General features: G+C 37.3%; 1 protein-coding gene across 1 annotated transcript in view; it reads right to left on the bottom strand.

Annotated features, from left to right (window-relative positions):
• The window catches only part of LOC308100055 (uncharacterized protein), a gene marked incomplete at both ends in the record, with an annotated part of 106,351 nt that overhangs the window by 5,748 nt on the left and 87,673 nt on the right, over positions 1-12,930 (bottom strand). The window contains one exon of the mRNA XM_080448955.1: positions 8,054-8,245. Within this exon, the coding sequence (XP_080305081.1) occupies positions 8,054-8,245 (192 nt within the window). The remainder of the gene's footprint in view (positions 1-8,053; positions 8,246-12,930) is intronic.

A 12,930-nucleotide genomic window follows, 5' to 3' on the forward strand; every position in this document is an offset into this window, starting at 1 on the left:
CAAGATGATATCAAACATGACAATGTAGTGATGTTTAAGACCAGGCTTGTTCCAGCAGTCTAGATAACTTGACCTTCGACACATACCTTATATTAAAGTTGTGTTATTGTATGATTATGGTATTAATAAAAACAACAGAGAATGTGTCTCAATAGAGTGTTTATTAAATTCAATAAAAAAAAACTTTACAAAATTTTGGAGGGAAAAAAAATGAAGTCTGAAAAAATATACAAATACTTCAAAAATATGTACAAGTACAACAGATTCAGAAATGATCAGTTAAAAGTGGACTCGACTTTTACAACATGTGCATTTATCATGAGCCTATTGTTCATCTATAATGAACATGATCGTATACATTTGTAAACAGTTTAGCAGGCTTACTAAACAACTAGAAACAGTCTCTAAATACAGTGCATATCTCCACAAGGTTGGGCGGCCAGTCTATATATCTATGACATATGACAGTATAATTTGAAAATATTTTAAACATTGTGCTGGTGGATTTTTTCTTACTTTCCAATCAAGCTCCTGTCATGCTGTTAACATTGATAGGGTTTCCCTTACATATGTGTGCGCTCATGACTTTTTAGATGTCCTGACTGAGTAAACCCCTTTCCACATTGACTACAAGGAAAGGGTTTAAATCCTGTGTGAACTAGCTTGTGACTTTCTAAGTGATGGGAATGACTGAAAGCCTTTCCACAATGGTCACAGTGGTATGGCTTTTCTCCAGTGTGAATCCTCTGGTGTGATTTAAGGGCGGACAATTGAGTGAAGTGTTTCCCACACTGGTCACAACCATAGGGTTTCTCACCAGTGTGAATTCTCTGGTGTAGTATTAACCCATAGTTGGTCTTAAACTTGCTCCCACATTGGTCACAATGGTGTGGTGTTTCTCTCATGTGAATTCTCTGGTGTGATTTTAAGTTGGCTGATGTAGTGAATCTGCTCCCACACTGGTCACAGTGGTATGGCTTTTCTCCTGTATGAATCCTCTGGTGTTCCTTAAGTTTGGTCAATGTAGTGAAGTGTTTTCCACACTGGTCACAGTGGTATGGTTTTTCTCCAGTATGAATTCTCTGGTGTTTTATTGAGTCAGATTTGGTTATAAACCTGCTCCCACATTGGTCACAGTGGTATGGTTTTTCTCCAGTATGAATCCTCTGGTGTGATTTTAAGTTGACCAATTGAGTGAATTTGCTCCCACACTGATCACAGTGATATGGTTTTTCTCCAGTATGAATCCTCTGGTGTTTTTTAAGGTTGCCCATTCCAGTGAAGTGTTTTCCACACTGGTCACAGCTGTGGTGATTTGGTTTAGCCAAGCTTCTTTTCTGTTTCTTTACAGCTGGTAAGGCAAGGAAGCCAGCCTGAAGATGCAACACTGAAAACAAAGACAAAGGGAAGATAGTTGAGAGGCAGAAAGATACAACAATTTATCTATTTGAAGTTATGCATCCCCAATTGATAACTTCCTAAACTTGGCTAACATGGTTGAATTTTACAAATACTACTACAATACAATTTTATTTAGTTGCCTTTTTAATGCATGACTAAACATGACAACAATGACAGACAGACATCATTTCTATATATCATAATATAATGAGGAAAATGTGACTTAAGTAACTAAAAGCACTAGGGTTCTAAGTGAAACAAAGCATGAACAAACTGGAGGAAAAACACAGGACACAAAATATAAATTATCTCAATTTAAATTAAAACCAAACAAAAGGTGCAGGTTTGAGAATAAAATGAGGATGTTCTTAGAGAATGAAGGGGGGAAAAGAACAGAAGGGGAATACATGAGTGAAAACAAGTAACTTACTGAGGTCTTGATGGTCTTTGGGTTCCTCCTGGAGAGAGTTCATCTTCACCTGAAGTCTGGAGTCCACAGTCAGTTCTGGTTGAAATGATTGATAGCCTGGAGGAGTTGTGAAAACATGACAACTACACACTCTTCTTATACTAGAGAGCCTGAGGTGGAACCACCAACTGCTTGAATGATTGGCCAAAGAGGAGAACAATAGAACCATCTCTCCACCAATCACAACCTAACATCTTATCTTACATGTCCACACATGTGCTCCACCCCTCCCTCCCCCATATATATATATAATATATATATATATATATATATATGCCATGTATAAATAATGGCATCAAGGAAAACTACCAGAGAGGACTGTGTTGTACAATACAGACAGAAACAATTTGCACAAACAGCCTTCTCTGTTTGAGCATCACATTACAGGAACAATTGACCACTTAAACTGTATATCAAATACATACCACATTTATATAACCTGGGTTGGAGAAGAAACAAGCATGTGATTGTACAATACAGCATCTAATTTAATCTGACAACAAATATGATGTGGTCTAACGTTAAAAGATCCGTTATGGCCTTCCAATTGGTCTTTCATGTGCAAATGAGGTTTCTATAGGGACTTGACTGGTCTATCTATGCACATTCCTTCATAACAATAGAACATGGTGGTGAAGGAACAACTGCTCATCAGACTGTGTTTATAGCTTGTGATTGTACACCACAGCATTTCATTATGACTGAGAACAATGTTATGGGTTCTAACATTAAAGGATATTCTATGTGATGAACTCAAAGTACAATAAACATAAAGTACTCCTATAAACCCTGTGGTTATAGATGTTTTGCTGATGTCTGGTTGCAACCAGAATCACATTGTGACTACTACTTCCACATCAGCCAAACATGCACAATACATCACCACAGCCAAACATGCACAATACATCACCACAAGTAGCAGTAAAAGGCATTCAATGACACAATGTTTATCATAACAGTGAACACGTACCCTGTTAACAGGTGATCAGGGAATGTCCAGGTTGTTGGTGCAAACAGTTTGTCACTCGGTCATAGCACCGCCTGCATGATAAAACACACCATGGTGAGAACTCATATTCATTTCATTCATAAAGAAACGCTTGTGCTGTGACAATACAAAAGTAAGCCTACCTCCAGACCTGCGTGTAAACACACACTGACAGGGCTCTAGTTCTGAGCTCCTAGACACACGTCTAACAAAGAGATAAACATGTACATAAATAACCTGGAGGATGTCTAACATGTTCAACTAGAAGTCATGGAAATGCTTGTGCTGTTGCAGTACAAAGTAAGCCTACCTCTCTCTCTCTCTCTCTCTCTCTCTCTCTCTCTCTCTCACACACACACACACACACACACACACACACACACACACACACACACACACACACACACACACACACACACACACACACACACACACTATAAATCAAAGTGTAAACAGATAAGGTTATATCATTAAAATGAAGGATTACATTGACACTACTGAAGCACAAACATGTAAAACAAGGTGAAGCAGGAAGTGGCTGAGGCACAAGCAGTCTAACACTATCTTCTTCTGTGGATGTTAACGGCAGCTTGCATCCATTGTGTTTGCACTACTGCCACCTGCTGGAGTTATTTACATCTTCCCACTGGTCATGTTCTTCCCAACAGTCTGGTTCTCTTTACCACAGCGTCATTTTATACAATTATTATGATGTCAGTCAGTCATGACAAATCTTTGACATATGACGGAAATGTTGACAAGATTTTAAACATTGTAAATGTCTTTCAGTGAAACACCACATAGCTGATGTGCACAGCTGGACAGAGGAAGGACACCAGAATCACTGCTCTCATCCTCCACTGAGTGGCGCTGTTCAGAGGAAGACCATGTGGTTGCCTAGCAACTCAGGAGCATCTGAAGCTCTCCATCATTCTAAATGATGTGGAGCACATGGGCTTATTTAAGCACACAGCTAAACTTAATGCACTTTAAATGGAGGTTTGAATCATTTCAAGGCATTACAATTTAAAACGGTCTTCAGTTGTATGTGCTTCATGCATATTGATGATGTTTTTGTCATTTGATGATGTCCTTCTATTGTGTACGAGTTCTCACTTGCTGACTGACGGAATTACACATCAAGTCATCATTATGTTCTTTACAGATAAACCAATGCAAATGACTCACCTTTAATGACAATGAACCATCATCATTATGCACTACTTTACTGACTGAATTACATATAGTGAAGCTATAGACCAATCAATGACAACGTCTCACATCCACCCAACAATGAATCAGGCTAACTAGTGTGAAACACTGGTGACATTACTGACATAGTCTATTTGATTAATGTTATTGAATTTGTTACACAACCCAGGACTGTGGCTTAGTGAACAGACTATAGTTTTAAAACTGATCTGCAGGTTTACCTGAACAAACTGGGAAAAACAGGAGACAGAGTCAGTTTTGGTGTTGTCTTTTCTCTCTTCCTTGTTCATCTCAATGTATTAACAATACTGCAGGCTATTTCAACCTTTACTTTTCTTTCTTTCTTTTAAAGAGTTTATGTTACTGTATCAATATTCTCACATTCACAACATATCAATAATTTCTTCTTTCTTACACATATTCATCAAAATCACAATAGTGATGTGTTTACTGGTTTCACAGCTTCAATAAACTGCATTATTCTCTTTGGCTTTTTACCAATAGTATGTTTGCTGCTAAGAATTCATTTTTTAAAATGTCATATCAACATGCACTCAAATGTACACACACACACACACACACACACACACACACACACACACACACACACACACACACACACACACACACACACACACACACACACACACACTATAAATCAAAGTCTAAACAGATAAGGTTACATCATTAAAATGAAGGATTACATTGACACTACTGAAGCACAAACATGTAAAACAAGGTGAAGCAGGAAGTGGCTGAGGCACAAGCAGTCTAACACTCTCTTCTTCTGTGGATGTGAACGGGCAGCTTGCATCCATTGTGTTGAACTACTGCCACCAGCTGGAGGTATTTAACTCCTACATCTTCCCACTGGTCATGTTCTTCCCAACAGTCTGGTTCTCTTTAGGATATTGAGCAAATACTCCCACTGAATACATCTTTATGTTGTGTTTGTATTGTGTTATGTGTTGTGGTGTTGAACAGACTTGCAATAGAATATCCCTCTGGGACAAATAAAGACTATTCATATTCTTGTTCTTGTTTTTATTCTTCACAGATCAATAATCACGTGTGGCTGCTGCTCAAATTACAAGGTTGTTACAAATATACTAGTTGTAGATGTTTCTTTCATCTGTCATTTCTCTGATTATGTTAATTATTATGTGTCAATAAAGGCAATTGATATATTACATCTGTTCTAAACATGGAAAATGCATCTCCATACAGGACTTGGAAGTTAAATGTCTTGAGCATTCAAGCACACGGATAAACTTAATGTACTGTCAATGGAGGTGTGAATCATGTCAAGGTATTACAAGGTTAAAACATATCCAATGAATGCTTGACATACAACAGGGTGTGGATGATTCATGAATATTGGTGATGTTTTTGTCATTTGTATCTTTTCTATGACTGGCTGAGTAATGTACTACAATGACAATGATAATGTGTCTTCGACACATACTTGATACTCTTTGTATGTTGTGAACATTAATGACATAAGCCTTAATTAATAACAACAACAAATGACGCGTCTCAATGGAGCGTTTATTAAATTCAAGCAAACAAAAGTAACATCTTTGAACAAAAAAAATGGAGCCTAAAAAAATTATAGAAATACATCAAAATAGGTAAAAGTAAAGCATATTCACATTTCAGGAGAACAGTGCAGAGCATTGACATGAAACCAGTTATTTAATAATGAAAAGATGCATCCACATGCCACCCAACAGTAGAGTGCATAGGACCACTAAAGAGAAAGATAGAATAGCTTGACTAAGTAACTGCACTATTTTTTATTTATTTGATTGCTGACATTTAACCTTACTGTTTATTATGAAGGACATTTAGTATATACTATATCTACTATCGATTATTACCTTTTCCACCATAGACATTCATGTAGGCTAATTATACACATTAGTAGGAAATGCCTGTTCACCAAATACATACGTAGGTTATATGTTTGAATCACTTGTGTGGCTACTGCTCAAATTACAATGATTATATTATTGACTTATTGTCCTGAAGTGAAAATATAAAAGTTTAAAGACATGCTGTTTTCATCTTTTCTCATCAGAGAAGATATAAGATATTAAATATGTATATATAACTAACTGATGTAGCTGTTAATAGCACCAGTAGTAGTAGAATCATTTACAGAAGCTGAATATAAAATAAACCAAATAGACTGTCAGTAATTTTACCAGTGTGAGACTAATTCATTGTTGGGTGAGTGTGAGACTTTGTAGTGCATTAGGATGGTGGCTCATTGTCATTAAAGGTCAGTCATTGTCATTGTTTTATCTATTGGTTTACCATTGACTGCTAGTGCTCATGAATTGCATGTGAATGTAAAAGCTATAGGTCAACCACTGACCACTGACCATTTTACATATTTATAAATGTTTATATTTCCAACATAAACCTTTGTTAATAGCCTACTTAGTCCAATGGCAACGTCATTTATGTGGCTTTTTAATTCGGGACATGACAACAATGATAGATGTATGTCCATACATCCTATCATAATATAATTAGTAAAAGGTGACTTAAGTATCTAAGAGTATCTAGAACAAGCATGTTGTTTTATTTTGTGGAAGTGTGTTCTCTAATGAGTGAATTTTAACATTTTTATAATTGAAAACGATATATTGAAAGATGAAACCCTAATCCAAAGTACAAAAGTAAAGTACAAAGTATTGTAGTGCATTATATTATCAAATAGACCTAGATTTATCCAGGTGATATCATGCATTTTTCTTCTTTCCCAGTCAAATCATTACTGAAGAGGTATTCTAATGGGTGATCTTCCTTAACTTCCCCATTCTTGGCACAGAGGCTAGTGAAAGGAAGGCAAAAAGAGGGAAAACATGACAATTTAGTGATGTTTAAGACCAGGCTTGCTGCAGCAGTCTAGATAACTTGACCTTCAACACATACTTGATATTGATTTTATGTTGTGAACATTATTAATAACAACAACAACCAATAATGTGTCTCAATAGAGCGTTTATTAAATTCAAGCGAAACAAAAGTAACAACATATATTTTGGAGAAAAAAAAATCTGGCCTAAAAAGGTATACTTATACTTCAAAATAGGTAAAAGTAAAACAGTGAAATCCATAAAAATGTGCCAACTGAAAATAGTCCAGTCACTGAAACAAAAAGACCACATTATCCCTCGTCTCTCAGTCGTTCCTAATACCAGCAGTTAACAACAGTCATCACAAACACATTAAGAGTATAGAGAAACAGGACATTCACTACAAAGTTAAAAGACTACTGCTAATTTAATTGTGGAAATGATCAGACTTTTACAACATGTGCACTTATCATGAGCCTATAGTTCATTTATAATGAACATGATCATATACATTTGTAAACAGTGTAAACAGTTTAGCAGGCTTACTAAACAACTAGAAATAGTATCTAAATACAGTGCATATCTCCACAAGGCGGGTAGCCAGTCTACATAGCTATGACATATGACACATAATTTGACACTATTTTAAACATTGTTCTGATGTATTTTTCCTTTCTTTCCACTGACGTCTTGTCACGCTGTTCACGTTGATAGGGTTTTCCTTACATATGTGTGCGCTCATGACGTTTTACACTTCCTGAAGTAGTAAAACCCTTTCCACATTGACTGCAAGGAAAGGGCTTAAATCCTGTGTGTACAAGCTTGTGACGTTGTAAGTTTTGGGACTGACTGAAAGCCTTCCCACACTGGTCACAGTGATATAGCCTTTCTCCTGTGTGAATTCTCTGGTGTGTTTTAAGGTTGGACAATTGAGTGAAGTGTTTCCCACACTGATCACAACCATAGGGTTTCTCACCAGTGTGAATTCTCTGGTGTTTCATTAACTCAACGTTGGTCTTAAACTTGCTCTGGTGTTTCTCCAGTGTGAATCCTCTGGTGTATTTTTAATTCAGATTTTGTTTTGAATTTGCTCCCACACTGGTCGCAGTGGAATGGCTTTTCTCCAGTATGAATCCTCTGGTGTTTCTTAAGGTTGCTCAAATGAGAGAAGTGTTTTCCACACTGGTCACAACCATAGGGTTTTTCTCCAGTATGCATCCTCTGGTGTTCCTTAAGTTTGGACAATGCAGTGAAGTGTTTTCCACACTGGTCACAGCTGTGGTGTTTTGGTTTAGCCAAGCTTCTTTTCTGTTTATTTACAGCTGGTAAGGCAGGGAAGCCAGACTGAAGATGTAACACTGAAATCAAAGACACAGGGAAGATAGTTATAGAGGCAGAAAGATACAACAATTTATCTATTTGAAGTTAGTTTGTGTGCATCCTCAATTGATAACTTCCTAAACTTGGCTAACTTTTTTTTACTTTAATTTTTATATTTCCAATTTATACCTTTGTAAATACAATGCAATTTAATTTAGTTGGCTTTTTAATGCATGACTACATGACTACGATGACAGAGAGACGTCATTTATCCATAACTATCATAATATAATGAGGAAAAGTTGACTTAAGTAACTAAAAGCACAAGGGAACTAGTGAAACAAAGCATGAACAAACTGGAGGATGTTTTTCGAGAATGAAGGAAAAAATGTAGAACAGAAAGAGAAATAAAGTAGTGAAAACAAGTAACTTGCTGAGGTCTTGAAGGTCTTCGGGTTCCTCCTGTTCAGCAGAATTGTTCCTGGTGGGGTGGAGAGAGTTCATCTTCACCTCAAGTCTGGAGTCCACAGTCAGTTCTGGTTGAAATGATTGATATCCTGGAGGAGTTGTGAAAACATGACAACTACACTCTTCTTATACTAGAGAGCCTGAGGTGGAACCAGTAACTGCTTGCAATGATTGGCCAAAGAGGAGAACAATAGAACCATCTCTCCACCAATCACAACGTGTCCACACATGTGCTCCACAATTCACACACATACACCAGTATGTGGTGTGTGTGTGTGTGTGTGTGTGTGTGTGTATGTGTATGTGTATGTGTATGTGTATGTGTATGTGTATGTGTATGTGTATGTGTATGTGTATGTGTATGGGTATGTGTGTGTATATGTATGTATATATATATATATATATATATATATATATATATATATATATATATATATATATACACACACCTACACACACAGCCAATTTGCACAAACAGCCTTCTCTGTTTGAGCCTCACATTACTGGAACAGTCTTCATATTGAATTTACCACTTAAACTGGATATCAAATATATAACACATTTATAGAACCTGGTTTGGAGAAGAAACAAGCATGTGATTGTACACCACAGCATTTCATTATGTCTGAGAACAATGTTATGGGTTCTAACATTAAAGGATCTTCTATGTGATGAACTCAAAGTACAATACACATAAAGTACTCCTATAAACCCTGTTGCTATAGATGTTTTGCTGATGTCTGGTTGCAACCAGAATCACATTGTGACTACTACTTCCACATCAGCCAAACATGCACAATACATCACCACACATAGCAGTAAAAGGCATTCAATGACACAATGTTTATCATAACAGTGAACATGTACCCTGTTAACAGGTGATCAGGGAATGTCCAGGTTGTTGGTGCAAACAGTTTGTCACTCGGTCATAGCACCTCCTGCATGATAAAACACACCATGGTGAGAACTCATATTCATTTCATTCATAAAGAAACGCTTGTGCTGTGACAATACAAAGGCAAGCCTAACTCCAGACCTGTGTGTAAACACACACTGGCAGGGCTCTAGTTCTGAGCTCCTAGACACACGTCTAATTAAACAGATAAGGTTACATCATTAAAATGAAGGATTACATTGACACTACTGAAGCACAAACATGTAAAACAAGGTGAAGCAGGAAGTGGCTGAGGCACAAGCAGTCTAACACTATGTTCTTCTGTGGATGTTAACGGGCAGCTTGCATCCATTGTATTTGCACTACTGCCACCTGCTGGAGTTATTTACATCTTCCCACTGGTCATGTTCTTCCCAACAGTCTGGTTCTCTTTACCACAGCATAATTTTATACAATTATTATGATGCCAGTCGGTCATGACAAATCTTTGACACATGACGGAAATGTTGACAAGATTTTAAACATTGTAAAAGTCTTTCAGTGAAACACCACATAGCTGATGTGCACAGCTGGACAGAGGAAGGACACCAGATCCACTGCTCTCATCCTCCACTGAGTGGCGCTGTTCAGAGGAAGACCATGTGGTTGCCTAGCAACTCAGGAGCATCTGAAGCTCTCCATCATTCTGAATGATGTGGAGCACATGGGCTTATTTAAGCACACAGCTAAACTTAATGCATTTTAATGGAGGTTTCTATCATTTCAAGGCATTACAATTTAAAAAGGTCTTCAGTTGTATGTGCTTCATGCATATTGATGACGTGTTTTTGTTATTTGCATCTTTTCTATGACTGGCAGAGCAATTGTACTACAATTATGTCCTTCCATTGTGTACAAGTTCTCACTGACTGACTGAATTACACACCAGGTCATCATTATGTTCTTTACAAGATAAACCAAGGCAAATGACTCACCATTAATGGCAATGAACCATCATCATTATGCACTACTTTACTGACTGAATTACATGTGAATAGTGAAGCTATAGACCAATCAAAGACAAAGTCTCACATCCACCCAACAATGAATCAGGCTAACTAGTGTGAAACACTGGTGACATTACTGACATAGTCTATTTGATTAATGTTATGTTCAACAGTCCAGCTCAGCCTCATACAGCCTGTACTTGTTTTAGTTTAGCATATCTAGTTATGGTCCAAGACTTTAGTTGTCATGTATACTTTGTTCATAACAGGTGATTGAAAATGTAGCTTAAACTAAAGTAAGACACCAGCAACTACTGTAGGTTGTATGTAAACATGTTTGTATATCAAGATGATATTAATATCTGATAATCATGAAAAGTCTCCTCAATTGCTTTGAAATACCAGGACAAACTGTTTGTGGATTAAATATGTTAAACTCAGTGTGATGGTGAACACATGAGGGCACGGTACAACAGCTGGCCAAATACTATAATGTTTAAGTTATTTGTCAAGGTCCACAATGACATGCTGCAGTCTATGACACACAATCTGAGTTGTTTGCATGTATGTATCAAACAAACTTTGTCTGGGTTCTAAACCCTGGTGGTGGTTGGCTACTTTGAAAAATAAAACGTAAACCACATTCCATCTTTTTGTCTATAAAGATCCCTGATGTCCATTCTGAATACCCTGCTGTCATTTGAATGTAAAACTATTCATGTCCTCGTGTGAATGAGTCTCTCTCTTTATTGTTATTCAAGCACAGTAATTGAGATAAAGAAAGGAAGGCAAAAGAGAGACAAACATGACAATTTAGTGATGTTTAAGACCAGGCTTGCTGAAGCAGTCTGGATAACTTGACCTTCAACACATACTTTATACTTTTTTACGCTGTGAACATTAATGCAATAGGTAGAACCTAATTAATAACAACAATCAAGGATGTGTCTCAATTGAAACTTTATTAAATTCAAGCAAACAAAATGACATATATTTGTGAACGCAACAAAATAGTCTAATAAAAGTATAACAACACATCAAAATAGGTAAAAGTAAAACAGTGAAATGAAAAAAGAAATATGCCAACTGAAAATAGTCCAGCTAATGAAACAAAAAGATCAAACTCTCGCTCTTCTCTCCGCCTTTCCTAACACCAGCAGTTAACAACAGTTCAATTCATCTTGAGGGGAAAAGTGGTATAGGTCTGTTCCTAAATATATAAGTTCCCTGCATATCCATTACACAATAAGGCTCTTAAAAATACAAAGTACAAATACCTAATACAACAAAAAACGTGTATGTCACATTATGTTCAACAGTCCAGCTCAGCCTCAAACAGCCTGTAGGCCTACTTGTACAGTATTTGGCTTAAACTAAAGTCAGACACCAAAAAACGTGTTGTCACACTGTTCACATTGATAAGGGTTTCCTTACATATGTGTGCGCTCATGACTTTTTAGATTTCCTGAAGTAGTAAAACCCTTTCCACATTGACTACAAGAAAAGGGTTTAAATCCTGTATGCACAAGCTTGTGACTTTGTAAGTGATGGGACCGACTGAAAGCCTTTCCACACTGGTCACAGTGGTATGGCTTTTCTCCAGTGTGAATTCTCTGGTGTAATTTAAGGTGGGACAATGAAGTGAAGTTGGTCCCACACTGGTCACAGTGGTGTGACTTTTCTCCAGTGTGAATTCTCTGGTGTGATTTTAAGCCGGCTGATGTAGTAAATTTGCTCCCACATTGGTCACAGTGGTGTGGCTTTTCTCCAGTGTGAATTCTCTGGTGAACCTTTAGGTGAGCTTTTGTTATAAACCTGCTCCCACACTGGTCACAGTGGTATGGCTTTTCTCCAGTGTGAATTCTCTGGTGTATTTTAAGGTTGGACAAATCAGCGAAGTTGGTCCCACACTGTACAAACTGAAATGGTTTTTCTCCAGTGTGAATTCTCTGGTGTACCTTAAGTTTGGACAATTGAGTGAAGTGTTTCCCACAGTGGTCACAACCATAGGGTTTCTCACCAGTGTGAATTCTCTGGTGTGTCATTAACTCAACGTTGGTCTTAAACTTGCTCCCACATTGGTCACAGTGGTGTGGCTTTTCTCCAGTGTGAATCATCTGGTGAGTCTTTAGGTGAGATTTTGATATAAACCTGCTCCCACACTGGTCACAGTGATATGGCTTTTCTCCAGTATGAATCATCTGGTGTGTTTTAAGGCTGTCCATTCTAGTGAAGTGTTTTCCACACTGGTCACAGCTGTTGTGTTTTGGTTTAGCCAAGCTTATTTTCTGTTTATTTACAGCTGGTAAGGCAGGGAAGCCAGA

The sequence above is a fragment of the Gymnoscopelus braueri genome, assembly GCF_963280865.1.
Source record: "Gymnoscopelus braueri genome assembly, chromosome: 14".
Taxonomy (NCBI): Eukaryota; Metazoa; Chordata; class Actinopteri; order Myctophiformes; family Myctophidae; genus Gymnoscopelus; species Gymnoscopelus braueri.